General features: G+C 42.3%; 1 protein-coding gene across 1 annotated transcript in view; it reads left to right on the forward strand.

The window, feature by feature from the left end:
• Positions 1–25,116, forward strand: part of LOC128686026 (phospholipid-transporting ATPase ABCA3) — a gene marked incomplete at its 5' end in the record, with an annotated part of 271,789 nt that extends 246,673 nt beyond the window's left edge. The window contains 2 exon segments of the mRNA XM_070083439.1: positions 22,037–22,648; positions 24,135–25,116. Coding sequence (XP_069939540.1) covers positions 22,037–22,648; positions 24,135–24,500 — 978 coding nt within the window.
• Positions 25,117–27,274: the final 2,158 nt, after the last annotated feature.

Genomic DNA, 27,274 nt, shown 5'->3' on the forward strand with positions numbered 1-27,274 from the left:
GAAGAAAAAAGTGATTGAAAGCATCATGAAGGCAATAGGAGATGATGATATGACCCAGCTGGCAAATTTTCTTAGAATAGGGGGATTTGCAAGAGGACGAAACCGGCCAGTCAGTGATTTTCAAGGAAGAATCGGCTCAAAACAGGATCCTGCAGGAGAAATCACGAATAAGGTACATGTCTGCATAGTGGTGGGCGTATCTTGAGCACTACAGAACACAAGAAGAAAGGCAGAAACTGAAAGAGAGAGTACAAAAGTGAAAGGAGGAAAGAGAGGTGAAGATGGAGATGGACAGGAGAACCCAGACTCAGAAGAAAGATCAAATACAACCTCCCTTCACAACCATCTACAGATGCCCCCCAACCAGGTCAACCCCAATGCAACCAAACATTCTAATCCAAAACACACATGCCATACCCAGTGCCCCCATCCACCTCATTACAAACTCCACCTTCACAGCAACCAGCCATAGCTCCTCATCAGGTCTCCTGCTTCCTCAACCCCAATGCACCCCCTGGACCACAGTTTTAGAAAAGAAGTTGAAGGTTTGGTGCATAAATGCAGATGGAATAACAAATAAATGTGAGGAGTGGCATAAAGAAATCAAGGAGATATACCCAGACATAATAGCACTCACAGAAACGAAACTCACCAGGATAACAGATGCAATCTTTCCTCCCAGATATCAAATCCTCAGGAAAGATAGAGGGAGCAGAGGGGGAGGAGGAGTTGCCCTGCTCATTAAAAACTGGTGGGGATTTGAGGAAATGGAAGGAATGGATGGAATGGGTGAAACTGACTACATAGTAAGAGCAGTCCAATCTGAGGGCCATAAGGTGGTAATTGCCACAGAACTGCAGAAGGCCAAGAGAAGAATATGACGAGAGCAACAGAGCTAAGGGGGCCAGTAGAGCTCACATGGAGAGAGAGTAAAGTACTAGTTATGGGTGATTTTAATTGCAAGGAGATTGAATGGAGAAACCTGGAGCCCCATGGGGCTCCCAAAACATGGAGAGCCAAGATCATGGATGTGGTATTGGAAAACCTCATGCATTAATATATTAGAGACACTACCAGAGAGTGAGGTGAGGATGATCCAGCAAGACTGAACCTAGTATTCACCTTGAGTAGTTTGGACATCGAGGATATCACGTACGAAAAGCCCCTTGGAGCTAGTGATCATGTGGTTCTGTACTTTGATTACATAGTTAAGCTACAAGTGGAGAGGATACCAGGAATAAGATGGGAAAAACCAAACTACAAAAGGGGGGGGCTACACAGGCATGAGGAACTTCCTGTAAAACATTCGGTGGGAGAGAGAATTGGCAGGAAAACCAGTAAAAGAAATGAAGGACTATGTGACAACAAAATGCAAGGAGGCATAGGAGGTTTGCTCTGAAGGGAAACAAATAATGGGAAGACCTGAACGAGTCCTTGGTTCACCCAAAAGTGTAGGGAGGCAAACACTAAGTGCACTAGAGAATGGTAAAAGTACAGAAGACAAAGGACCCAGCGATTAGCCAAAGAGCCAGAAATAAATGTGCACAGATGAGAAGGGAGGCTCAGTGACAATATGAAAATGACATAGCATCGAAAGTCAAGTTTGACCTGAAGCTGTTGTATAGCTACATCAGGAGGAAAACAACAGTCAAAGACCAGGTAATCAGGTTAGGGGAGGAAGGCGGGGAGTTCACAAGAAACGACCGAGAGGTATGTGAGAAGCTCAACATGCGATTTAAAGAAGTATTTACGTGAATACAGAAAGGACTCCAGGAAGTCAGAATAGGGAGGTATATCAACAAGTGCTGGATGAAGTATATACAACCGAGGAGGAGGTGAAGGAGCTGCTTTGTGAACTTTATACCTCAAAGGCGGTAGGACCAGAAAACATCTCTCTGTAGGTCCTTGGAGAGGGAGCAGAGATGTTGTGTGTGCCACCAACAAAAATCTTCAATACATACATTGAAACTGGGCAACTGCTTGAAGAATGGAAGATGGCAAATGTAATCTCAGGCATTAAATTACAAATCTGTGTCACTGACATGTATAGTATGGAAAGTCATAGATAAGATCATAAGGAGGAGAGTGGTGGATCTCCTAGAAAGATACAAGCTTATAAACGACATCCAGCACAGTTTCATGGAAGGAAAAAACCTGTGTCACAAGTATACTGGAGTTTTATGAACAGGTAACAAGTTAGGCACGAGAGAGAGAGGGGTGGATAGACTGCATTTTCTTGGAATGCAAGAAGGCCTTCGACACAGTTCCTCACAAGAGGTTAACGAAAGAGCTAGAGAATCAGGCACGCATAACAGGAAAGGCACTGCAGTGGATGAGAGAATACCTGACAGGGAGGCAACAACGAGTCATGGTATGTGGCGAGGTGTCAGATTGAGCACCTGTGACCAGCAGGGTTCCACTGGGGTCAGTTCTAGGACCTGTACTGTTTATGGTACATGTGAATGGCATAACGGAAGGGAGCCAGAAACGAATATGCACAGATAAGAAGGGAGGCTCAGCGACAATATGAAAATGACATAACATCGAAAGTCAAGTCTCACCCGAAGCTGTTGTATAGCCACATCAGGAGGAAAAGAACAGTCAAGGAAAAGGTAATCAGACTGAGGAAGGATGATGGGTAGTTCACATGAAATGACCAAGAGGTATCTGAGGATCTCAACACGAGATTTAAAGAAGTATTTACAGTGGAAACCGGTAGGACTCCAGGAAATCAGAACAGGGAGGTACATCAACAAGTGCTGGATGAGGTACACATAACCGAGGAGGTGAAGAAACTGCTCTGTGAACTTGATACCTCAAAGGCGGTGGGACCAGACAACATCTCTCCATGGGTCCTTAGAAAGGGAGCAGAGATGTTGTGTGCCACTAACGAAGATCTTCAACACATCCATTGAAACTGGGCAACTTCCTGAGGTATGGAAGATGGCAAATGTAGTCCCAATTTTTAAAAAAGGAGACAGACACGAGGCATTAAACTACAGTCCTGTGTCATTAACGTGTATAGTATGAAAAGTCATGGAGAAGATCATCAGGAGGAGAGTGGTGGAGCACCTGGAAAGAAACAAGTGTATAATCGACAACCAGCACGGTTTCAGGGAAGGAAAATCCTGTGTCATGAACTTACTGGAGTTTTATGACAAGGTGACAGAAGTAAGACAAGAGAGAGAGTGGTGGATAGACTGCATTTTCTTGGACTGCAAGAAGGCCATCTATGCAGTTCCTCACAAGAGGTTGCTGCAAAAGCCAGAGGGTCAGGCATACATAACAGGAAAGGCACTGCAATGGATCAGAGAATACCTGACAGGGAGGCCAAAACGAATCATGGTACGTGATGAGGTGTCAGAGTGGGCACCTGTGAGAAGCGGGGTTCTGTAGGGATCAGTTCTAGGACCTGTGCTGTTTTTGGTGTATGTGAATGACATAACGGAAGGGACAGACTCAAAAGTGTACCTGTTTGCAGATGATGTTAAGTTAATGAGGAGAGTCAAATCGGTCGAGGAGCAGGCAGGATTACAAAGAGACCTGGACAGGCTACAAGCCTGGTCCAGCAACTGACTCCTTGAATTTAACCCCGCCAAATGCAAAGTCATGAAGATCGGGGAAGGGCAAAGAAGACCGCAGACACAGTATAGTCTAGGTGGCCAAAGATTACAAACTGCTCTCAAGGAAAAAGATCTTGGGGTGAGTATAATACCGAGCATATCTGAGGTGCACATCAATCAGATAACTGCTGCAACATAGGGGTGTCTGGCAAACCTAAGGATAGCGTTCCGATACCTCAGTAAGGAATCGTTCAAGACTCTGTACACCATTTATGTTAGGCTTATACTGGAGTATGCAGCATCAGTTTGGAATCCACATCTGGTCAAGCATGTAAATAAATTAGAGAAAGTGCAAAGGTTTGCAACAAGACTAGTCCCAGAGCTAAGGGGATTGTCCTATGAAGAAAGGTTAAGTTAAATTGGCCTGATGACACTGAAGGACAAGGGGATCAGGGGAGACATGATAATGGCATATAAAATACTGCTCAGAATAGTCATGGTGGACAAAGACAGGATGTTCCGGAGTTGGGACACAGAAAAAAGGGTTCACAATTGGAAGTTGGAGACTCTGATGAGTCAAAGGGCTGTTAGGAAGTATTTCTTCAGTCAGAGTTGTCAGACAGTGGAATCTCCTAGAAAGTGACGCAGTGGAGGCGGGTACCATATGTTATTGCTGTTCTTGCTGCTGAACAGCGGTTTAGTGCCGATGAAGGTAGCGTAGGTAGCAATGATACGGCCGTGGACTAGTTTGGCTTTAATTGGGTAGGAGTGAGTACACAACGGGAAGTGTGAGGGAGTGACCGCAAGCCAGTCCGTGGAGGGGGAGCACTTGTGTCTATCAAGAGGGTCGGCCTAGGAGTGAGGGCGGATGGGCTCAGCCTCCCACTGACCTGAGTGAGCCTACAGAGGGCAGCACCTAAATGTCGCAAAATATGAACTAGTCAGAGCAGACAGCTAGGCTGTGTGTTCTGACAGTACAGGCTGTCTACATTTGCTTGGCCACGCACCTCGCGTCGTTCCGACATGACAATACTGGTGGGCCCGCAGGTATAAAGGAATTCCTTACACTAGCTACCCCAGAGAGGGACTGGCTTTCGCTCACTAGTAAATAAAAAATTGACATAAAAATGCAACAGGAAAAAAAAAAAAATCTCCCAGCTCTCTTTACCAACGTTCCTACTGACGCTGCAATCAACATTCTGAGACAGAGGCTCACTGAAAACCACGACCTCCCTTTACCTCTTCTAGATTTCATCAATCTAGTGGAACTTTGTGTTAATTTCAACTTCTTCAAGTATCAGGACAACTGTTACAAACAATGCTTTGGGATGGCAATGGGCAGCCAGCTCAGTGCTGTGCTTGCCAACCTCTTCATGGAAAACCTGGAGACAGAGAAATTCAGCACCCTCATTCCCAACACCGTTACCTGGCTAAGATACGTTGATGATATATTGGTTTTCTATCCGAGACGTCTCAATATCCAGGCCCTTCTCAACAAGATCAATGCAGTTGAACCATCAATAAAGTTTACACTTGAACTCGAAAATGATGGCAAACTTCCTTTCCTCGACGTTCTACTGTGCAGATCTCCCGACAGTGACAAACTTCTCTTCAAAGTGTATAGAAAACCTACCAACAAGGACGATCTTATACACTTTTATTCACACCAAGACACCCGCACTAAGAGAGGAGTCCTCATTGGCTTCTTCTTGAGAGCTCTTCGCATCTCCAGCCCTTGTTTTCTAGAAGAAGAATGCACTTACATAACACAAGCCTTTACACGTCTTCAGTTCCCATCTTTTTTCATCCGAGATTGCAGACTCAAGGCACAAGCTATCCTCAACAAACCGCCCATGGAACAGCTCCCTAAACAGTTCATAGTACTCCCATGTGGCGATGATGCCACGAATACTCGCAGGGCACTTGCTATGAGTAACATCGTTTCCACCATAAACACATCATCTATCAAAGACCTCACTACGAAACGCAGCCCCACACCTCTAACTTCTACAGCAGGCGTCTACACTATCCCCTGTGGGTTCTGTCCCAAGAAATATGTAGGCGAGACAGGCAGAGATCTTGCAGTCTGCCTGAATGAGCATCGAAATGCCTCTAACAGAGACGATGTAAGGTACGCATGTGTCCTCCACAGAGACTCCACGGGGCATTTGATGAATTGGAATGAGGCACAACTCGTTCTCACCGAACCAGACCTCAGACGCCGACGGTGCCTAGAAGCCTCACTAATCGCCGTCACCGACACTATAGAACGCAACACAGGAAACTACAAAATTTCAAAAATATTGGCATACATGATACTTAAGCAGCACCAACCCAACAACACAGGAGTCACATGATTTCATCGTCTACCCGTCCTCATCATAGGCAGAGGTTTTTTTGATAAGGACCTGCCTCGCATGGGCCAGTAGGCCTTCTACAGTGTTCCTCCATTCTTATGTTATGACATTCCTCAGGTCACGTGCGTCACACCTCACTCGCCGCGGTGGAGCAGAACCACCGCATCAACTCTTTTAGGAAGCTATACAGGCGTAATCCTACGGCAGAGAACAGGAATACTCTGAGACCCATTGTGCAGCATGCCCGCAGTCTCTCTCAGAGTAAAAACTGAGAAATGGATGGAGTGGTGCTCAACATTCGGGCATCACACCACCTTATCTGAGATATGGGGCAAGCTCAACATAGCAACTGGCAAGAGCAAGCCGAGGCCACCAGCACACCCGAACCCGTCCCAGGAAGCTGAGAAACTAGTGGAGCTTTTCACTTCCAGGGGAGCATCCACTCAGCTCCCACAGGACATCCGGAATATACAGACGGATCTTCTGCCACAGCGCCAGCTAACGATACAAGCTGCATGTGAGTCGGAAGATGTGACTGATGAAGACCTCACGGACTTGGAACTCTGACGTGCCATTAAGAACACAGGTGACACTGCCCCGGGCATCGATGGTGTTACATACTCCATGATTGCACGGGCTGGGCAGAGTGGATGGGAGGCCATACTAGACGTCATTAACAAGTCGTGGAGGGCCAGGACACTCCCAGCAGCTTGGAAGAAAGCTACCATCGTACCAATTCCAAAGCCCAAGGACCCAGGCAGTATGAGACCCATATCGCTGACCAGCTGCTTAGCCAAGACTGCTGAGAGGATGGTGTTAAATCGCCTCCTATGGAAACTTGGACCCTCTCATCATCACATATTTGGCTTCACCAAAGGAGTGGGTACAGCAGAGTGCATAACCACTCTACTAAGCCAGATTGCTGACAGTAACAAAAAACCTAGTATTGTCGTCTACCTCGACCTGGAAAAGGCATTTGAGCTAGCCAGCCCCACAGCAATTCTGGCAATACTAGCTCGGAAGGGAATCAAAGGACGCCTCCTGGCCTGGATAGAGTCCTACCTTAGGGGCAGGCAGGCCTGTGTCAGCTTTCAGGGACACTACTCTTCCTTTAAATCCCTGGAAAACGGTACGCCACAAGGAGGTGTGCTCAGTCCTACCCTGTTTAACATCCTTATGCAGGAACTTGTGAGCCTTCCCTTTCATAGTGGTACACAGCTCCTCAGCTATGCTGATGATCTTGCACTCGTAGTGAATGGGAAAGGCAATTTAGAACGACAGGCTCAGAGAGCTTTGGACCTAATTACGCAGTCTTGCAAGGAACTAGGCCTCAAGATCTCGGCCGAGAAATCTCTTGCAATGATGTTCAAGGGACCAGATCCTGTGAATAGATTACGTATTCAGGATATAGAACTTGAGTGGACAGGCTCCTACCTGGGAATCTACATTGATAAAAAGCTGACCTTTCAGAAACAGGCCGAGTATGTCAGGTCACGTGCTCTACTCAGACTCAACGCCATGAGAGCCATGACGAGGCACCGTGCAGGGGCAAGCAAAGATGTACTTCGCTTGTACTATATACAAGCTATACGCTCGCTCATTGACTACGGTGCACCGGCGTTAGCTCATCTCTTCCCGCAGAGCAGGCAAAGAGTGGAGGTCGTACAAAATCAGGCAATAAGAACTATGCTTGGGGCCCCCATCTGGACCAACACAGTATGTCTCAGATCTGAGGCCCGGCTTCCTTCCTTGGCTGACAGAGTAAGATACATAAACGCCTGCAAAGTGGCCACGATTCTGCACAGGCAACAAGGTACCCCACTAAGGAGACGGATATTGACAACCATGGCACAAGATCCCACTCTCTTCACAGACTACTCCTGGATCCGTTCGTTTTGTGCTGCTGGGCGGAAGCTGCTGCCTATACAACTACTCCTTGAGAAGAGTTGTGACCTTCCTGTTGCTGGGTACCATCCACCACCTCCCTGGCGCCCAGATCCAGCTGATGTTTGCATCATGCAGCTACCCATCTCTAAGCGTCTCTGCAGTCAAGACACTCTCAGCAATCATGCTGAGACAAGCATGGCACTGGCAGAGGGAGGCACATGTGCAGTGTATTTCACAGATGGTTCTGTCGACCCTGACAGGAAGAGAGCAGCAGCTGGACTGTACCACAATGGTCACACACAAGGCTGGCGACTCCCTGACCACTGCACGATCCTTCAAGCTGAGCTGGTGGCGATTCAGCTGGCATTGTCACATGCCCTACGACATCGACTCCGACCTGTCATACATGTTGATTCCACGTCTGCAATCAATGCCCTCTCCCATCCTCAACCACAGGACAATGTTCACCTCATCACATCAATCCTGAGCATAATGACGGCCTTAGAAGTTCAGGGTAACAGATCGACATTGAACTGGATCCCCAGCCATGCTGGCATCCGGGGAAATGAGGCGGCAGATGATGCAGCCAAGGCAGCAACAGACTATCCACATGTTGGGATTACTGTCCCAATCAGCCTACGACAGACCAAACTGGTGGCTGCCAGAGCCATGAAACTTATGGGGGAGGTCTTAGGTGATACCCCATCTCAACAGTGGTACCAAGCAGCGACTCAGGGAGAACCCCCTCCATATGATAGAAGCTGGTCCAGAACGCAGTGTACCGCCATCCATCGGCTTCGTTTGGGCTTTCCCACAGCCAAGATGATGGTAGACAAGGCTGAGGAGGAGATGTGCCAGTACTGTCAGCACGTTGTCCAGCGGCCCCTAACACACTATCTTCTGGAGTGCGAAGTTACTGAGACGCTCCGCTGGCAACTAGGAGTGATATTCCCTCCCGAAGAGGAACCAGAGATGACTGCGGCCACACTAGTGTACCATGGAGTCAACGAACCAGACAAGCTGTTACCTGTGATAACGACATATCCTCCTCCTCGCTAGTGTCCATAGTTAGGAGTACATATGGTGTAGTCGCTTATGAGATGCACCAGTTGAACTGATCAGAAGAGTGCTTGAACAGCATATGTCTCATCATTGTAGAAACCTTTCTCCCTCGGGAGCCAGAGACGGGTCATCGCAAGATTGAGACCCGTGCCAGGACTACGGTCTTGGCGAGCATTATACATACATGTATGTTAGAAGTGATCAAGGTCCCAGGACTGAAACGTTTTCTAATAAATATGTTATAGTGTTTGCTTACGTGTCTTTCTAAACCAAGGGGAGCATTCCACGGGGAAGTGGACTCCTCAATAACTCCATCACGGAGCATCCGCGTAATGAGTTCTTCGGCGAAGACTCTTTGCACATGTGGCAGGTGATACGCAGGTACATAAATGGGTTTAGTACCTTTGTCAAGTGGAATATGGTGAGAGATCAGTGGGGTCAAACCCATTGACTCACCATCTAGTGTGACTGCAGAACGTGCACGATTGAGAACCTGGAGAAGTTTTGGGACCTCTTCAGGATAGTCTGTCAAAGCTAGATCATCTTCCTGCACTGGCCAGGTGTTGGAAGAGTCAGCAGCAGACTCGCCTTGGAGAACTGCACTCACGAGGAAGTCAGCTGGGGCTTCACCCTCCACTCTCACCGGGAGAGGGAATCTGACAAGGTCGACAAGTGAGGTATTCCGCAGGGGAAATTCTCGACTGTGCATGTTGACAACAAGGACTTGCAACTTACCACGTTGCACTGTGTGCAAGGATGGTTCAAGGGAGAGGCCTTTGACTCGGCATGTGTCGTTGTCAACCAGCACATGGTCTCCTTCAAAAGCTCTGCTCACGTACACCGTAACAGGAGTGAGCGAGTTAGCTGACAAAGTGACGTCATACTTTGTACAAGCAGTAACTCTGCTCGCTGATGCCATGACACGAGTGAGACAGTCGCCTGCTGACAGGGATACTGCGGCTTGACAACTGCTGTTCTCTACAACAGCGTCAGAGTTAGAGTGAAGGTTAGACTGGGCGTCCCCAGACTGGGTTTCACTGGTAACTAAGCGCTGATGGCCAGGAGGTGACGGGCAATGAGCTCTACTACAAGGTCGATCAGGACAAGAGACCGACCCCGGGGAGAATGTGCTATGGAAACCACCGGTTTCCAACGATTCCAGGCACTGTGCCTACTCTGAGACAGAGTAGCATGTAGTGGATCCTAAGCGCACGCCCCAGAAGGGCACATCCACTCCGTTGAATTCTGCTTTCCACTCACCTGGATCTAAGCGGATCCTAAGGTCTGCCATGGTTTTGAACCCTATGAGCAGGTCACCATGGAAAACAATACTATCTACGACCAAGAATTTTGCGGACAGCTTGTGACCCTGGACTGCAAATTCTAACGTTGTATGACCACGAACCGTCAGCGGATTACCTGAGACTCCTCTCAAGGTCTGAATGACAGACGGCTCTGTCAACATGGCCGCGTGAAGGCCAATGTCTCGGAAAAGAGTGGAGCGGACAATGTTAACCACTGAACCTGTATCTAGGAAAAGCTGGACAGGCTTATGGTGGACAGTGGACTCGATGAGCGGTCCACACGGGTTGTCATACCGAACATGAAGGCATGACAGGCCGAGGAAATCCCCGGAGTCACAGCTGCTTGAGGCTCGACGCTTGTTGACGAGGCTCGACCTGGAAGGTACGGTACGAGTCTCGGCAACAACGTCAAGACACTCTGTTTCCTCACTGTCGGCAAGCGTATCACTGCCCAGGGCAGCGAATGCATTGCAGGCAGGGACGGAATACAGCGACTCCGACAGGGTTACTATGTCTTTCGCTGGTTTTGCGGACGCGCCTCTTCCCCCAAACTAGTGGAAGGGCTTCTACGAGCACGTACATTGCGCGACGACTGCTTGCTCCACTCAGCTGACAGCATACTTCGCAGCTTGTGACACTCATGGGAGGTATGACTGGAAGTATTGTGGTACATACAGACTCCCTCGCGAGACTGAGCATGGGGACGGTGATGGATACTTTGCGGGGACTTAGGTTTGTAACACTCCAATCGGTAGTGCCTGCGTTTGCCACAGTTGAAACAAGTCACTACGCGCTTAGCAGGTGAGGTTGGAGGTGGTGTTTGCTGGCGACGTTTTGCCTTGGTCCAGGAAGTCGATGACTGCTTTTTTGTATGAGACTGACTGTTGTTACTGTGGTCAATATTTTTACTTGGGCGAGTGTTAGTGGGACTGGGGTTAGAAACTTTGTGGGCTGGCTGTCTGACATCAGCGGCAAAAGTGACTTCCGGCTGCGACCGCGGGGTCACTGTGGACGGCGCTGGAAGGATGGGTATAGGATCATCCGCAAAGCGACAAACCTTGCCTTGCTCGGCAGGCGGCTTGATCGCGTCAATGGCATCATATGCACCCAGGACGTCGTGCTGAGGGCCGAGTCCTAGAGCATCAATGGCATCTCGGAGGTTAGGGGGGCATCCCTCCGCATGATGCCTACAGCCAGCATGGGGATGATGTCTTTAGCTTTAATACAGTCGTCACCATTCACCCACTTAGTGGAGCTAATGGCATCAGTAAAGTCTTTGGCGGCTTGCTCAAACCGGCAAATGCAAGCCAGGGGGCTTTCGTGCCGGTATTGACATTCGGCCAAGACGCTGGTAACGATGGCAGTGTAATGGCGTTGGCGACTACGCCGAAAATAACGCCTAAATTCCTCCTTAAGCTCGTCCCAAGACTGAATCTTACAAACGCGATTGAGCTGCACAAAGGCACCTATATCATCCCGGGTGAGATCCACTGCTGCAACAGCAGCTCGAATGTACTGTGCATCTGTGGGACTATCAAATAGAGCCTTAACAGTCGTCTCGACTGACTGCAGCCATGGCTCTAACCTATTTGAGCGACCGTCAAAAAGAAGGGTCGGGTATGGACGAGTAGCCGGCCCACTGGTGGTCGAGACTTGAGCCACAAGTTGACCAACTGTCACGGGGGCTTCGATGCCCTGCCGCGTGTTCACGCTGGCTGAGGCACCATTGCTAGCATCAGCAGAATCTGGACTAATGGTACGGCCACTGCATGTCATAGTCATGACGTCAATTGTTCAAACGCAAGTAGGTCACGAAGTGGGTAAACAGGTCAGAGCAAGAAATGGTATGCACTGGCTACAATTCAACACAGAGTCAGAGAGAACACGGCAGCACTGTACTAGGTAAACTGCTTAGTGATGGAAATAATTTGAGCAAAACAACAAAAAAAAGTGGTACACTCTGAAACACAAAATAAGAGATGTATGCAAGTGAATGACCTACAGGGAAGTGCACAAAATGATGCTAAGGGTGGTCAATAACTTCACCAGGAGACTGGCAACAAAATTTATGAAAAGGAGTTGAACTGTAAACACTGGTAGCAAAAATTGCACAAAATTTAAAATAAATCAGGTACTACACAACACTAAACTGTGCTGCAAGCACAGTTTAAAAATATTGCAGGTGCTGGCAGTTGCAAATTGGAATGCAAAAAAAAAGTAATTCACTTGCACAATGGGAAGTTGGCACAGCAAAGATATCAGAGTATGGGATAGTGCCAAAAATCACAGAAAAAAAAATACACTGTATCAAGAAATGCTATATTGCATACAAAATAAAATTAATAAAAATGCAAATTATTAAATTCAAGAATAGGGCAAAGGTTAACTGGTGTTAGCAGGGTGTACACTGGTGTTAGCAGGGTGTACACTGGCAAAAACAAAAATTTCACAATCTCAAGATCAAAATTAATGAACTTCACAAGTAATTTTGGTAATTAATGGTAAATAAGCAGGTTCCCAAAAATGCACTCAATGACTTGGGTATACAAAATAGCAAAAAATAATGCACATTGGTGAATACTCACAGATAAAACATAGAATATATGTAAAGCAAATAAATGGGGAAACAGGAGAAAAGTGTAATGGGCTAGGCACCGATTGTATCACTGCAGGTAGAATAAACTAATACTTAAGAACTTGAAGATTACACTTATTAAAAGAAAAAAAACCACACTAACAACAAAACAGTGCAGGGTTGTCAACAATCTGTGGCTAACTTGCAGGTGCAACTAACAAAATTAACAGCACAGGAATTACTTGCAAACTGTGTGTGAGAGGTAAATTGTATAAATGATTAACACTGAACAATTTAAATCAAGAACTGAGGTGCAAGAAGCAGAATAAAATACTGAAATTTAAAATGTAGGAGTGCAAAATAAATGTACAAAATTTAAGTAGCTGTGGATAAGTGGCAAAATGTACACTGATGACTAAAACTAAACAATTTACTGAAGTATGGCTTCAGTAACTGTAACTGTATTGGTGCAGGACAGTTAAATAATGTCACAAAATATTAGGAAATCCTAGGTAAGTCACTGTTTACTTAACTTTGAGTGCAGGAGATGGACGAAGGTACTGGGTGCTGCAGGTTCTGAAACTTTCAGTGATGCTCTAGTAACACTACACGCCTCGTAGCATTTGTATACTGCTATGGGGCTTCAATGTCGTAGGAAAAATTATCAGAATGGACTTTGGAAGAACAGGAAAGACCGGGGTTACTCTGTGGAGGTATAAGATATGAGAGAAAAGTGGCTAACTCAGCGTGAGCCACAGCTGTGCATGGTTTGTTTACACTGGCAAGCGTGTCTGGGCTTGCTGACTGACTGCGGCTTCAGCACACGGAGAACAAAACATTTACTGCACTACTCGAACGTGCTAAAAACAACCTTAAGTGAAACTATGAACTGGGACGAGGAAGTTTTACTGAAACAAATCACTGGGAAAACAAAACTGGTGATGAACCGGGAATGTAACAGCAAGGGAAAGAAAACAAAATTTAACTGGGCAACACAAAAAAAAACTGCACTGGCTGGAGATACGTAGATGCTGAGTAGTTGTAGACACAATGATGAGTCACGAGCTGCTGTAGACGGCGTGGGGGCTGAACTAAGCTGGCTTAGGGGCTAAGCCAACTGGGTTCCCACGTGGTTAACCCAGGTAGAACTTCTTGGAGGAAACTGGGAAGAACACAACACACATGGACGGCTGTAGAGAGGGCTGGTGTGTTTACAAGCTGCCTAGGGTATCAACCAACCCCAGAGCTGCCTCGTGGTCACGCGTGGAGCCACACGAAGCCAACACACTAAACGACCTCACCTCTACTTCTTGAAACTGAGAAGGGCGTAGGGACGCTGAAGGAGGCAGGAGAATGGTGCTGGAGAGTGTTGAAGGGCTGTAGAGAGGGTGATGAGGTGAACACGTGACTGCTAAGGCTGGAGATGACGCTGTGACGCCTATGTCCAGATTTTGTGGGAAAAAATCTAGGACGAAGTTCTATCTCAGGTCCCGTCAAGTCAAGACGCTGGGAGTAACAGATAACTCTTTAGGCCAGCAGGTGCGTTGGATGACGACGGATGATGTTGACTGGCAACAACCCCTCCACCCTGAGTAGACTCACAATGCCGTTGACTCCGCTGTCACCACTGTTATTGCTGTTCTTGCTGCTGAACAGCAGTTTAGTGCCGATGAAGGTAGCGTAGGTAGCAATGATACGGCCATGGACTAGTTTGGCTTTAATTGGGTAGGAGTGAGTACACAACGGGCAGTGTGAGGGAGTGACCGCAAGCCAGTCCGTGGAGGGGGAGCACTTGTGTCTATCAAGAGGGTCGGCCTAGGAGTGAGGGCGGATGGGCTCAGCCTCCCACTGACCTGAGTGAGCCTACAGAGGGCAGCACCTAAATGCCGCGAAATATGAACTAGTCAGAGCAGACGGCTAGGCTGTGTGTTCTGACAGTACAGGCTGTCTACACATACATAGTTTCAAGACAAGGTTTGACAAAGCTCAGGGAACAGGGAGAGAGAGGACCCAATAGCAATCAGTAAAGAGGCGGGGCCAGGAGCTATGAATCGATCCCTGCAACCACAAATAGGTTAGTACAAATAGGTGAGTACACACACACACACAGAATTGGCAGGGAAATTAGTGAACAAGATGATGGAATAAGTGACGTGACAACAATGTGCAAGGATGCCGAGGAGAGGTTTGTACCCAAGGTTATCAGGAAGAACGAGAAAGCCAGGATGAGCCTGTGGTTCATCTAAAGGTGCAGGGAAGCCAAAACCAAGTGTGCTAGAGAATGGAAAATGTATAGAAGGCAAAGGACCCAGGAGAATAAGGAGAGCAGTCATAGAGCCAGAAATGAATATGTAAAGGTGAGAAGGGAGGCCCATAGACAATACGATAATGACATAGCAGTGAAAGCATTTTCTTGGACTATAAGGTGGCTTTCACCAGAATTTCTCAAGAGATTAGTGCACAAGCTAGAGAAGCAGGCAGGAATAGCAATAAAGGCACTGCAATGGGTCAGAAATTACCTGAGAGGAAGGAAACAACGACTGATGGTACGTAATGATGTGTCAGAGTGGGCGCCCGTGATGAGCGGGATTTCTCAAGGGTCAGTCCTTGGGCCGGCGCAGTTCCTGGTATATGTGAATGACATGACGTAAGAAATAGGTTCAGAGGTATCCCTGCTTGCAGACGATGTGAAGCTAATGCAGAGAATTCAAGTGGATGTGGATTAGGTAGGACTGTACCAAGTGCAAAGTCATGAAGATGGGGTCATAAAAGAAGACTGCAGACGGAGTACAGGTTAGGCGGGTCCAAAGGCTGCAGATATCACTCATTGAAAATGATCTTGGGGTGAGTATCATACAGAGCACTTCTCCTGAGGTGCACTCCAAACAAATGACGGCTGCAGCATATGGGTGCCGGGCAAACCTGTGAATAGCATTTCGACATTTGAGTAAGGAGTCGTTCAGCACACTGTACACCGTGTACGTCAAGCCCTAATTAGAGTATGCAGCACCAGTAAGGAACCCACACCTGGTCAAACACATCAAGAAATTAGAGAATGTGCAAAAGGTTTCACTATTCCCAGAGCTAAGGGAAATGTCCTACGAGGAGAGGTTAAGGGAAATCGACCTGACGACACTGGAGGACATGAGGGATAGGGAACAACATGATAACCACATAAAATACTGAGAGAAATTGACAAGATGGAGAGGGACATAATGTTTCAGAGATGGTACACAGCAGCAAAGAGTCACAACTGGAAGTTGAAATCTCAGATGAGTCACATGGATGTTAGAAAATATTTCTTCCTTCATAGAGATGTCAGGAAGCTGAATAATCTATAGAGTGATGCAGTGGAAGCAGGATCCATACATTTAAGAAGAGGTACGATAAATCTCGTGGAGCAGGGAGAGAGTGAACCTAGTAGCGACCATCGAAGAGGGAGGGGCCAGGAGCTGTGATTAGACCTCTGCAACCACAAATACGTGAGTACACACACACACACACACACACACACACACACACACACACACACACACACACACACACACACACACACACACATCCTGGAAGTTGAGAGTGATGACGCTTTCATTCATCTGAAATATGGTAAAATTTTCTAAGATACTAGCATGAAGAGTTATTTCTCAGTCCCAGGGATGAGAGATGCTTCCACTGTGGCGGTGGCAGTTCAACAGTAAACACGCTTACCGTTAAAGTAGTGAAAAAATCAGTATTATTGTTTAACCTATTCTGCTGTTCTAGCGTTATTAATTCGCGCAACTGTCTTTCGTTCATTCTTGCATCTTGGAAGTTTCGAGAAATATTAATAATGTGTTGTCGGTTAGGCAACTTTAGGTTTTGATTTGTTATGACAATAAGAAATTCATTAAAGGTGGACTACGTCGGGCAGTACGTTTTTGTGATTGCTAAAAAAAACTAGAGAATTATTATTAGAATTATTCTTCAGAAACATATTAAAATAACTAAAATACAGGAGAAGGAAGCATTCAAAATATTGAGAAACAAAAAACACTCTTTCAATCAGGCCATTCCATCAGAATGGAAACACAGTATGTTGGATCATTGCTATAATAAACTCAGAAGAATTAGTAATGAACTCAAAAACAAACTACAAAGAAAATTAGACATTTTAATTGAAAATAGTGATTGGACAAAGCATGCTAAAAATAATTTTGTAATTAACTTATCAGTTGAAATTTTAGATAAAAATACAACGGCTGCTCTAGGTTTTGGCCTAAGTTTTCCAACTTCAAGAAAACGTAATAATGTTGAAATTGCAAAACCTTTTGTAACTTTGAAAATTTTTCTGATTTATCCAGTGATGAAATTAATATTAGTAAAGGAATGGCATATAGCTCTATGTTAAAACCAAACATTCCCAATTGCCCTCAAAGATTCTTTAAGTCTTATGATACACTTAATAACAATAAAAATTTGCGCCTTACTAAAGCAGACAAAATAAATGCAATAGTAATTATGAAAGAAAATGATTACCAAGAAAAAATGAATAATCTCTTAGATGTTACTGAAACATATTCTAAACTTAGAAAAAATCCTCTAGAAACCGTTAACAGCAATTTCAATAAAACAATAAAACTTCTACTGAAAGGCAAAGATGAATTAGTCAAACAATTTACTTCCACTAATCCATCTTTACCTTACATGTATGGACTAATAAAAACACACAAACCAGGGAATCCAGTCAGACCAATTATTAGCTCCATAGAGTCAGTTTCATATAAATTATCCAAATGGCTTGTTGATATTTTGAGCCCTATTGTTGGCAAAATTTCTAACTTTAATGTTAAAAACAACATAGATTTAGTTGATAAATTAAGCTCCTTGACTGACTTAAATGATTTTAACATCGTTAGTTTTGATGTTACTTCCTTGTTTACGAAAGTTCCTGTTGATGATTTATTAAGTTTCTTATCTGAAGAACTCGTTAATTATGATTTACCATTGCCAGTTCCTACTATCATTAAACTTATTAAACTTTGCATTGTTGACGCAAAATTTGTATTTAATGATAGGTTTTACACTCAGAAGTTTGGTATCGCAATGGGAAATCCTCTTTCGCCTGTTCTTAGTAACCTATATATGGAATTTTTTGAAACAAGGTTGCTTAACACAATCCTCCCTAATAGAGCTAAATGGTTCAGATATGTTGATGATATTTTGTGTCTTATGCCCAAAAATGTAGATATACACCATTTCCTTGGCAAATTAAATAGCTTAGCCCATTCTATAAATTTCACTGTTGAATTTGAAGAAAATAACTCATTGCCTTTTCTAGATGTTTTAATTATTAAGGATATTAATGAATTCAAATTTAAAATTTACAGAAAACCTACAAATAACTGTTCCTATGTACACTATTATTCTTCCCATCAAGATAGAATTAAACTGTCTATTTTCTCATCAATGTTTTTGAGAGCTTTACGAATTTGTAGTCCAGAGTTCATAGCTGAGGAAATATCCAAAATTTTTGAAATAGGTAATGATTTGAAATACCCAAGAAATGTAATTGCTAAATCTTTTAAAGTTGCTAGAAATACTTTTTGCAATCCAAAAAGGGACAACCAGCCTTATTCAACAAAATATGTTGGTTCTCCCTTACCATGAAAACTTGGTTGATATGCCTTCTCTTCTTAAGATTTTTAATATTAAAGTTGTATTTAAAAACCTTGATACAGTAAAAAAACTTTTGATAAAGAATTCCCCCCAAAATGCTGATGGATGTGTCTTTAAGATTCCTTGTAAAATTTGCGATAAAGTTTATTACGGTCAAACTGTTAAAAATCTAGAACTAAGATTAAAACAACATAAATATAGCATTAGAACTGGACAAGATTCCAATTCTCTATTTATTCATGTAAGAGATTTTAACCATCCAATTGATTTTCAAAAAGTTGAGAAAGTAGTATCAAGCAAGTCCATGGTCGACAGGAATATAATTGATTCTTGTTTCATAAAAAGAAGTTTTGATAATAACATGAATATTTCCGTTGGTTTATATAAATTAGATCCATTTATAATTAATAGAATTTGGGAAGAATTTAATAATACATTGGACAAATAATAATTTTTTTAAATTTCTTGTTTCTTGGGTAGAATAGTTTGTTGGTGGGTTGTATGAAGGACCTGTCTAGTTCGGCCGGCGGGCCTGCTGTCTCGCGTCAGGTGTTTCGTTGTTGTGGGATCTGATAGTGACGTGTGAGCTACCCCTTTATATACCTTCCTTTGATGCTTTACTTTCATTGTTCCTTGATGATGTGAGTAGTCACGAAAGCGCTTGGAACTTCTCTATTCTTTCACAGAGGTTGTTTTGCATATTCTGAAATCACCTATTTACTGTGATCTTTTTGCATATATATATATATATATATATATATATATATATATATATATATATATATATATATATATATATATATATATATATATATATATATATATATATATATATATATATATATATATATATATATATATATATATATATATATATATATATATATATATATATATATATATATATATATATATATATATATATATATATATATATATATATATATATATACGTATATATATATATATATATATATATATATATATATATATATATATATATATATATATATATATATATATATATATATATATATATATGTAATAAGATCACAGTAAACAGGTGATTTCAGAATATGCTAAACAACCACTGTGAAAAAACAGAGAAATACCAAGCGCATTCGTGACATTATCAAGGAACAATGAAAGTAATGCTTCAAAGGAAGGCATATAAAGGGTCTGTCCAACACCTCACTATCACATCGCACAACAAAGCAACACCTGATGCGCGACTCATAAGAAAGGGAACACTGCAGCAGGCCTGCTGGCCCAACTAGACAGGTTCTTCACACAACCCACCAACAAACTATTCTATACAAGAATTAATAGTTTTAAAATTTATTATTTGTCCAATGTATTACTAAATTCTTCCCAAATTCTATTAATTATAAATAGATCTAATTTATATAAACCAAAGGAAATATTCACATTATTGTCGAAAACTGCTTTTATGAAACAAGATTCAATTATATTCCTGTCGACCATGGACTTGCTTGATACAACTTTCTCAACTTTTTGAAAATCAATTGGTCTGATTGGATTCCCTGGTTTGTGTGTTTTTATTAGTCCATACATGTAAGGTAAAGATGGATTAGTGGAAGTAAATTGTTTGACTAATTTATCTTTGCCTTTCAGAAGAAGTTTTATTGTTTCAGTATCATCAAAGAAACTATTAATTTTTTCTTGGTAATCATTTTCTTTCATAATTACTATTGCATTTATTTTGTCTGCTTTAGGAAGGCGCAAATTTTTATTGTTATTAAGTGTATCATAAGACTTAAAGAATCTTTGAGGGCAATTGGGAATGTTTGGTTTTAACATAGAGCTATATACCATTCCTTTACTAATATTAATTTCATCAGTGGATAAATTTTCTGATTTATCCACTGATGAAATTAATATTAGTAAGGGAATGGTATATAGCTCTATGTTAAAACAAAACATCCCCAATTGCCCTCAAAGATTCTCTAAGTCTTATGATACACTTAATAACAATAAAATTTGTGCCTTACTGAAGCAGACAAAATAAATGCAATAGTAATTGTTGATGCAAAATTTGTATTTAATGATAAGTTTTACACTCAGAAGTTTGGTATGGCAATGGGAAATCCTCTTTCACCTGTTCTTAGTAACCTATACATGGAATTTTTTGAAACAAGGTTGCTTAACACAATCCTCCCTAATAGAGCTAAATGGTTCAGATATGTTGATGATATTTTGTGTCTTATGCCCAAAAATATAGATATACACCATTTTCTTGGCAAATTAAATAGCTTAGCCCATTCTATAAACTTTACTGTTGAGTTTGAAGAAAATAACTCATTGCCTTTTTTAGATGTTTTCATTATTAAGGGTAATAATGAATTCAAATTTAAAATTTACAGAAAACCTATAAGTAACTGTTCCTATGTCCACTATTATTCTTCACATCAAGATAGAGTTAAACTGTCTGTTTTCTCATCAATGTTTTTGAGAGCTTTACGTATTTGTAGTCCAGAGTTCATAGATGAGGAAATATCCAAAATTTATGAAATAGACAATGATCTGAAATACCCAAGAAACGTAATAGATAAATCCTTTAAAATTGCTAGAAATACTTTTTACAATCCAAAAAGGGACAACCAGCTTTATTCAACTAAAAATATGTTGGTTCTCCCTTACCATGAAAACTTGGTTGATATGCCTTCTCTTCTTAAGACTTTTAATATCAAAGTTGTATTTAAAAATCTTGATACAGTAAAAAAACTTTTGATAAAGAATTCCCCCCAAAATGTTGACGGATTTCTCTATAAGATTCCTTGTAAAATTTGTGATAAAGTTTATTACGGTCAAACCGTTAAAAGTCTCTAACTAAAATTAAAATAACATAAATATAGCATTAGAACTGGACAAGATTCCAATACTCTATTTATTCATGTAAGAGTTTTTAACCATCCAATTAATTTTCAAAAAGTTGAGAAAGTTGTATCAAGCAAGTCCATGGTCGACAGGAATATAATTGAATCTTGTTTCATAAAAAGCACTTTTGACAATAATATGAATATTTCCTTTGGTTTATATAAATTAAGTCCGTTTATAATTAATAGAATTTGGGAAGAATTTAATAATACATTGGACAAATAATAAATTTTAAAATTATTAATTCTTGGGTAGAATAGTTTGTTGGCGGGTTGTGCGAAGGGCCTGTCTAGTTGGGCCAGCAGGCCTGCTGCAGTGTTCCCTTTCTTATGAGTCGCGCATCAGGTGTTTCTTTGTTGTGGGATGTGATAGTGAGGTGTGGGATAGACCCTTCATATGCCTTCATTTGAAGCATTACTTTCATTGTTCCTTGATAATGTGAATAGTCACGAATGCGCTTGGAATTTCTCTATTTTTTCACAGTGGTTTTTTGTATATATATTATATATATATATATATATATATATATATATATATATATATATATATATATATATATATATATATATATATATATATATATATATATATATATATATATATATATATATATAATCAGCGGCATGCTTTAATCTTTTTGTCCATGCAACGTATGCATGTTCCGAAACTAACCAGAATGAAAGCAATTTGCTGGTATTTTCAGAAATTTTCTTATGTTTTCGCTTTGTTTTGCAGTTTGTCCAGAACATTGGCTACTGCCCACAGTTTGATGCCTTCTTGGGTGACCTGACAGGAGTAGAAATGCTACAGTTGATGGGGCGGCTGCGAGGCATAAATGAAACATATCTGAAAGAAGTCATTGCCACCCTTGTGCCACTTGTGGACTTGACGGAGTGTGCAGAACGACCCTCTTCTACATATTCAGGAGGAAACCGTAGGAAGCTGTCAACAGCCATGGCCCTCGTGGGGTCCCCTCCTCTGGTGTTCCTGGATGAACCCACCTCAGGAGTTGATCCGGTCTCCCGTCGAAGGGTGTGGGGAGCCGTCAGTCAAGCCACAAGAAATGGCCAGAGTGTTGTACTGACCAGTCACTCCATGGAGGAGTGTGAGGCTCTCTGCTCGCGCATTATAATTATGGCTAAAGGAACTCTTCGCTGTGTAGGAAGTACTGGACATCTTAAAGCCAAATTTGGACAGGGATACAGTCTTCAAGTGAAGTTGAGAACACATGGGTTCACTCAGGGTGATAAAGCAGAAGATGAACACGCATATAACATCAATGTATCGATGCTGAAGAATGTTATCAGTCATCATTTACCTGGATCTACGCTCATTGATCAACATAAGGTCTGAAGAAGAATTTTGTGTTTTATTATTTTTGGAATTAACTCAGTTCATTAACTCATGACATCCTTACTTATGTGCTTTTCTATCTTTCTCTCAACTTTATTCATTAATTTTCCCATGTCCATTTACTTCTCGTTTTTACTTGCTTCACCACATTCTTGTTCTTTATTCCACAAGCCAATCAAAAGTTTTTTTCTTATTTTTAAGTGCAAAGTTCAAAGAGCTGCAAATCACATAAAGAATAATGATGTAATCCGCGAGTTTTTTTTTCTGGGACCGTGGCATTCGTATGGAAATAACCCTCATATATTGAAATTACATGTATGTTAAATACATGTCTAAGGTGTTCTATAATGTGGCTAGAACAGCACATAAAGTTATACTAATTCTGTGAGTAACTGGGCACGAGAACCACAGTAGTCCACAGTCATCAACCTTGGCATCTTTCTGTATGCCCAAAGTATCTAATTACTAATTATATGTGTCTTGATTTCAACCGCTTCTCTTGCTTCTAAATTCCTTACTCCCCTGATGCTGAGGATTAACACTTTATCCCAGCTATCCATCCCCTGGTTGTCTTCTCCTCAGCTGGCACTGTATGGCCATTATACTTTTTGCGCATCCAAATACTGAAAATAATAATTCATTCTGTACTAAAATAATCTTCATTATTAAACAGTCAACATTCAGAAGAACCTTTTCAACTACATTCAGTCTATTTATCAACAGTCTGTTACTTACCTAGTTTGTCCCCTCATAAAATATATAGAATAATGACTTGCATCAATAATAAACTCCATTCTTTAAACTTAAAGTGTGGGTAGAGTTCAAACACTCAGCAAGACACCCTTGAAACTACCAGGTTAATACCTTTGGCCACTGGACCATGTAAACTACAATATGTTTCTTCCAACAAGGTATATTTACACACACGAGAGTTTAGCCTGGGCCCCCGTCAAGACTTTCTCAGATAATTAACAGTTGCATTGACAAGACAAGAGTTGGTCATGGTGTGAGAGTTTTCTATAAAAGCTTACAACTCCGGTCGCAGATGTTCCAATATTCATAATTCTTAGATTTCCCGACCACCTTATTAATTTGGGCATTCGATTCACAACGTAGTTAAATCCTGGGGCGAGTGGACACATCGGGCATGTATTCTTACTTCTGTTGCCCCTGTTGTCCTAGCAGTATGTGCCTGGGTATAGCCAACTATTGTGGGTGGTATCCCAGGTAGGTGGTAGTATGCCTCAGGTAGGGTTTTGAAATGATATAAGGTAGGGTGACAACCTTGAAATTCAACAGTATATGAAAAAGCTTCTAAAATATTGTAAATGGTTTACTTTTCGCAAAACAATATCTCACTAAATCGTTATTAAAAAAAACTCTCTTCTGATGTTTTAAAACACTACAATGCAGATATGAATTTCATTTCTAAACTATCAGTTTCTTATACTTCTTATTATTACCCAAATTCATTTTTCAGGGCATGCTTGCCTATCGCATCCCCAGCAACGTACCCTGGGGACAGCTGTTTTCAGTGATGGAGGCCCTGAAGGCTGGACGTGACCCTTATCCCGCTATACCTGGGAGTCAATCATCTTCCATTACCACTTCATGCCCATCCATTGTGGAAGTCTACGCTGCCTCTGACACTACCCTGGAGCAAGTCTTTCTATCTTTTGCAAGGGAAGAGGCAATGGAGCAAACATTCAGCGTTTCTGATGCTATTAATGGTGGTAGTGAAAGTCACCGTACTTCATACACTGCCTCAGGTATCAAGGTGTCTGCTCCTCTCCCTCAGACACATGATCACAACAAAACTGATTTACAAGAAGTAACAGCATTGTAATACATTCAATAATTTATCTTCTATATTATTAATAACAGAAAAATTATTTTATTCATGGAGACGCTCTTAACCCGTAAGGGTCATACAGCGCCTGAAGATTAAGAGAAAATCAGGTTAGGTTCAATTAGTCGAATAAAAGGTTCTACAACAGCGTCAGTACACTCTTAGTTAATATGTTATGTTCTACAACTATTGTGTCAGGTTGTCTTTGTATTCTCCTCGTCTTTGAAGGAATATCATCACTGGTTGACCTACACCGGTTTATCATCTCTGTGATAATAACTTGACAGATTACCTGAGGCCATGTCCACCATGTTATGATCAAATGAAAAAAAAAATCAATGCAGTTTTTACTATAATTTGAAAGGGGGAAATGCAATGTAATTTCTTAAATTTCTTTTAAATTCTTATGTATAAATATATTTGGAACTTCTTTCGTGTGGATTAATGGGAGCCAAGAGCAATTTATTTGACTAGATCAGCGTAGGCAAATTGCGCTTCTCGAAGCTACTCTGTGCGGCTCCCGAGACTGTGTAGGGTTTTACTGCTATTTTTCCTATAATCTTATATTAATAATTTATTGTAGTATAGTATGTACCAATATATATATATATATATATGTATAAATATATATATATATATATATATATATATATATATATATATATATATATATATATATATATATATATATATATATATATATATGTATATATATATATATATATATATATATATATATATATATATATATATATATATATATATATATATATATATATATATATATATATGTATATATATATATATATATATATATATATATATATATATATATATATATATATATATATATATATATATATATATATATATATATATATATATATATATATATATATATATATATATATCTGGCACCTCTGCCAGAGAGAGGCTGTGGGCATCTCGCTCTGTGATTTTGGCACAATATCGTCCAATCAAGAACACCTACCAGGATTATCATCAACAGACTGGTGTGTGAATATCTGCTGGTCGTATTGGAAAGGGCCAGAAGACTCCGCATTTCGTCTATTCCGTCAGAATCAAGAAAAGTTCTGTGTATGTGAATTCAGTGAGGGAACATAACGGTCACCTATGGGTCCGTGAGGGGAGGCCTAATGGAGGGGGAGGAGGCGGAGGTTGAGGGGTAAAACTGTCCCCCCCTTCCCCAAACAGGCGCGCATACACCGTGTGCTCGTGTTACAACAATGGTGTGTTTGTTCACCGTGTGTATAGTGTATATAGTCTATAGTGTACAGTGCATAGTATGTGCATGGTATGCGCATAGCATGTGAAGTGTATAGCGGTGTGTCGTTGATAGTGGGGGCAGTGCACTGAGCATAGTGGTGTATAGTAACATGTGCACTGAGTATCGTGGTGTATAGTGACTTGTCCTGGGAGGGAGTGAGTGCCCTACTCCGCCTCACCACACATCTTCCACCGCCCACCACAAGGACTGGACACCCCTCTCCTCCCCCCCCCACGACCACCATGAACCACATGCGGAATGTGCCATGCGCCATTTTCCCTTCAGCTTGGGCTTATCACACAGTGTGAGGTATGGCAGACGATGAAGCCAGCCAGCCACAAAGCCAGGGAAACAATGCACCCAACAATGAAAGAAGAGGCACATGTCAGGTGTGTGGAGAGTTTCGAGCACGCAACAGGGACGGCCGTATTCGTGCACACAATAGGTGTGCGGGATCACATATGCCCCCAGCAGAGAGCAGCCCACAGCCTCCACAGGCAGATGACAATTCCAATGGCAACCTCGTCACTTGCGATAACCTTCTGTTGGCATTCAAATCCACTGCTAGCAGTACACTATCCCACATCCCTAAAGCAGCTCGCCCATATGCAGCAGGGAAATTCACAGACCTTCTTAAGCGGGTGAATGGAGGTTCCACCAACTTAGAAGCCCGAGGCACCATCCAAGCAAGGCGCAACCTTCTCTTGTTCGGCAATGTCTGTCTTGCAGTTCCTGAAAGACGAGGCAAACTGCTAACCACGTCAGTTATCAAGGCAGTGCGCAACTACCCAAGAACGGATAACTGTGTCCCTCTGCCCCATCATCGCAGGAATCAAAGAGGCAGACCCAAGAAAAGTCCTACTGAGAACGAGAAAATTTGCGCACAGGTTAGCAAAAAAATTGAGGAAGGTAACACAGTGGGAGCAATAAGAATAATTACAAGTGACGACACTGTAGCCCCCAAGGATGAGACCACGGCCCAAGCACTAAGAGACAAGCACCCAACCAGGGACACCACAGACATCAACGACAACCCTGAGGAAGACCCTATCACTGAACAATTAATTTTGCCAGAATCGGAAGTCTATAAGGCGATCGTGTCATTTCCAGCAGGATCTGCAGGAGGTTACACTGGAATTCGACCTCAGCACCTCAAAGAGATGGTAAATCCAGTACTCGGTGAATCTGCATCAATTCTTCTCACCGAGTTAACAACTTTCGTCAACAATTGCCTGGCTGGGCGAATCCCAGAAGAAATTAAACCTTTCTTTTTTGGAGCCTCACTGTGTGCTTTGAAGAAGAGGGATGGGGGAATCAGACCCATTGCAGTTGGAAACACTCTTCGCCGTCTCGTTGCCAAAGCAGCAGTGAGAAACATTCGCCTAGAAGCTGCCACTTTACTCCAGCCACACCAACTGGGCTTTGGGGTCTCTCAAGGCAGTGAAGCTGCAGCTCATGCGGCAAGGGCCTACATCAGGGACCT

The sequence above is a fragment of the Cherax quadricarinatus genome, chromosome 9 (assembly GCF_038502225.1).
Source record: "Cherax quadricarinatus isolate ZL_2023a chromosome 9, ASM3850222v1, whole genome shotgun sequence".
NCBI classification, from domain to species: domain Eukaryota; kingdom Metazoa; phylum Arthropoda; class Malacostraca; order Decapoda; family Parastacidae; genus Cherax; species Cherax quadricarinatus.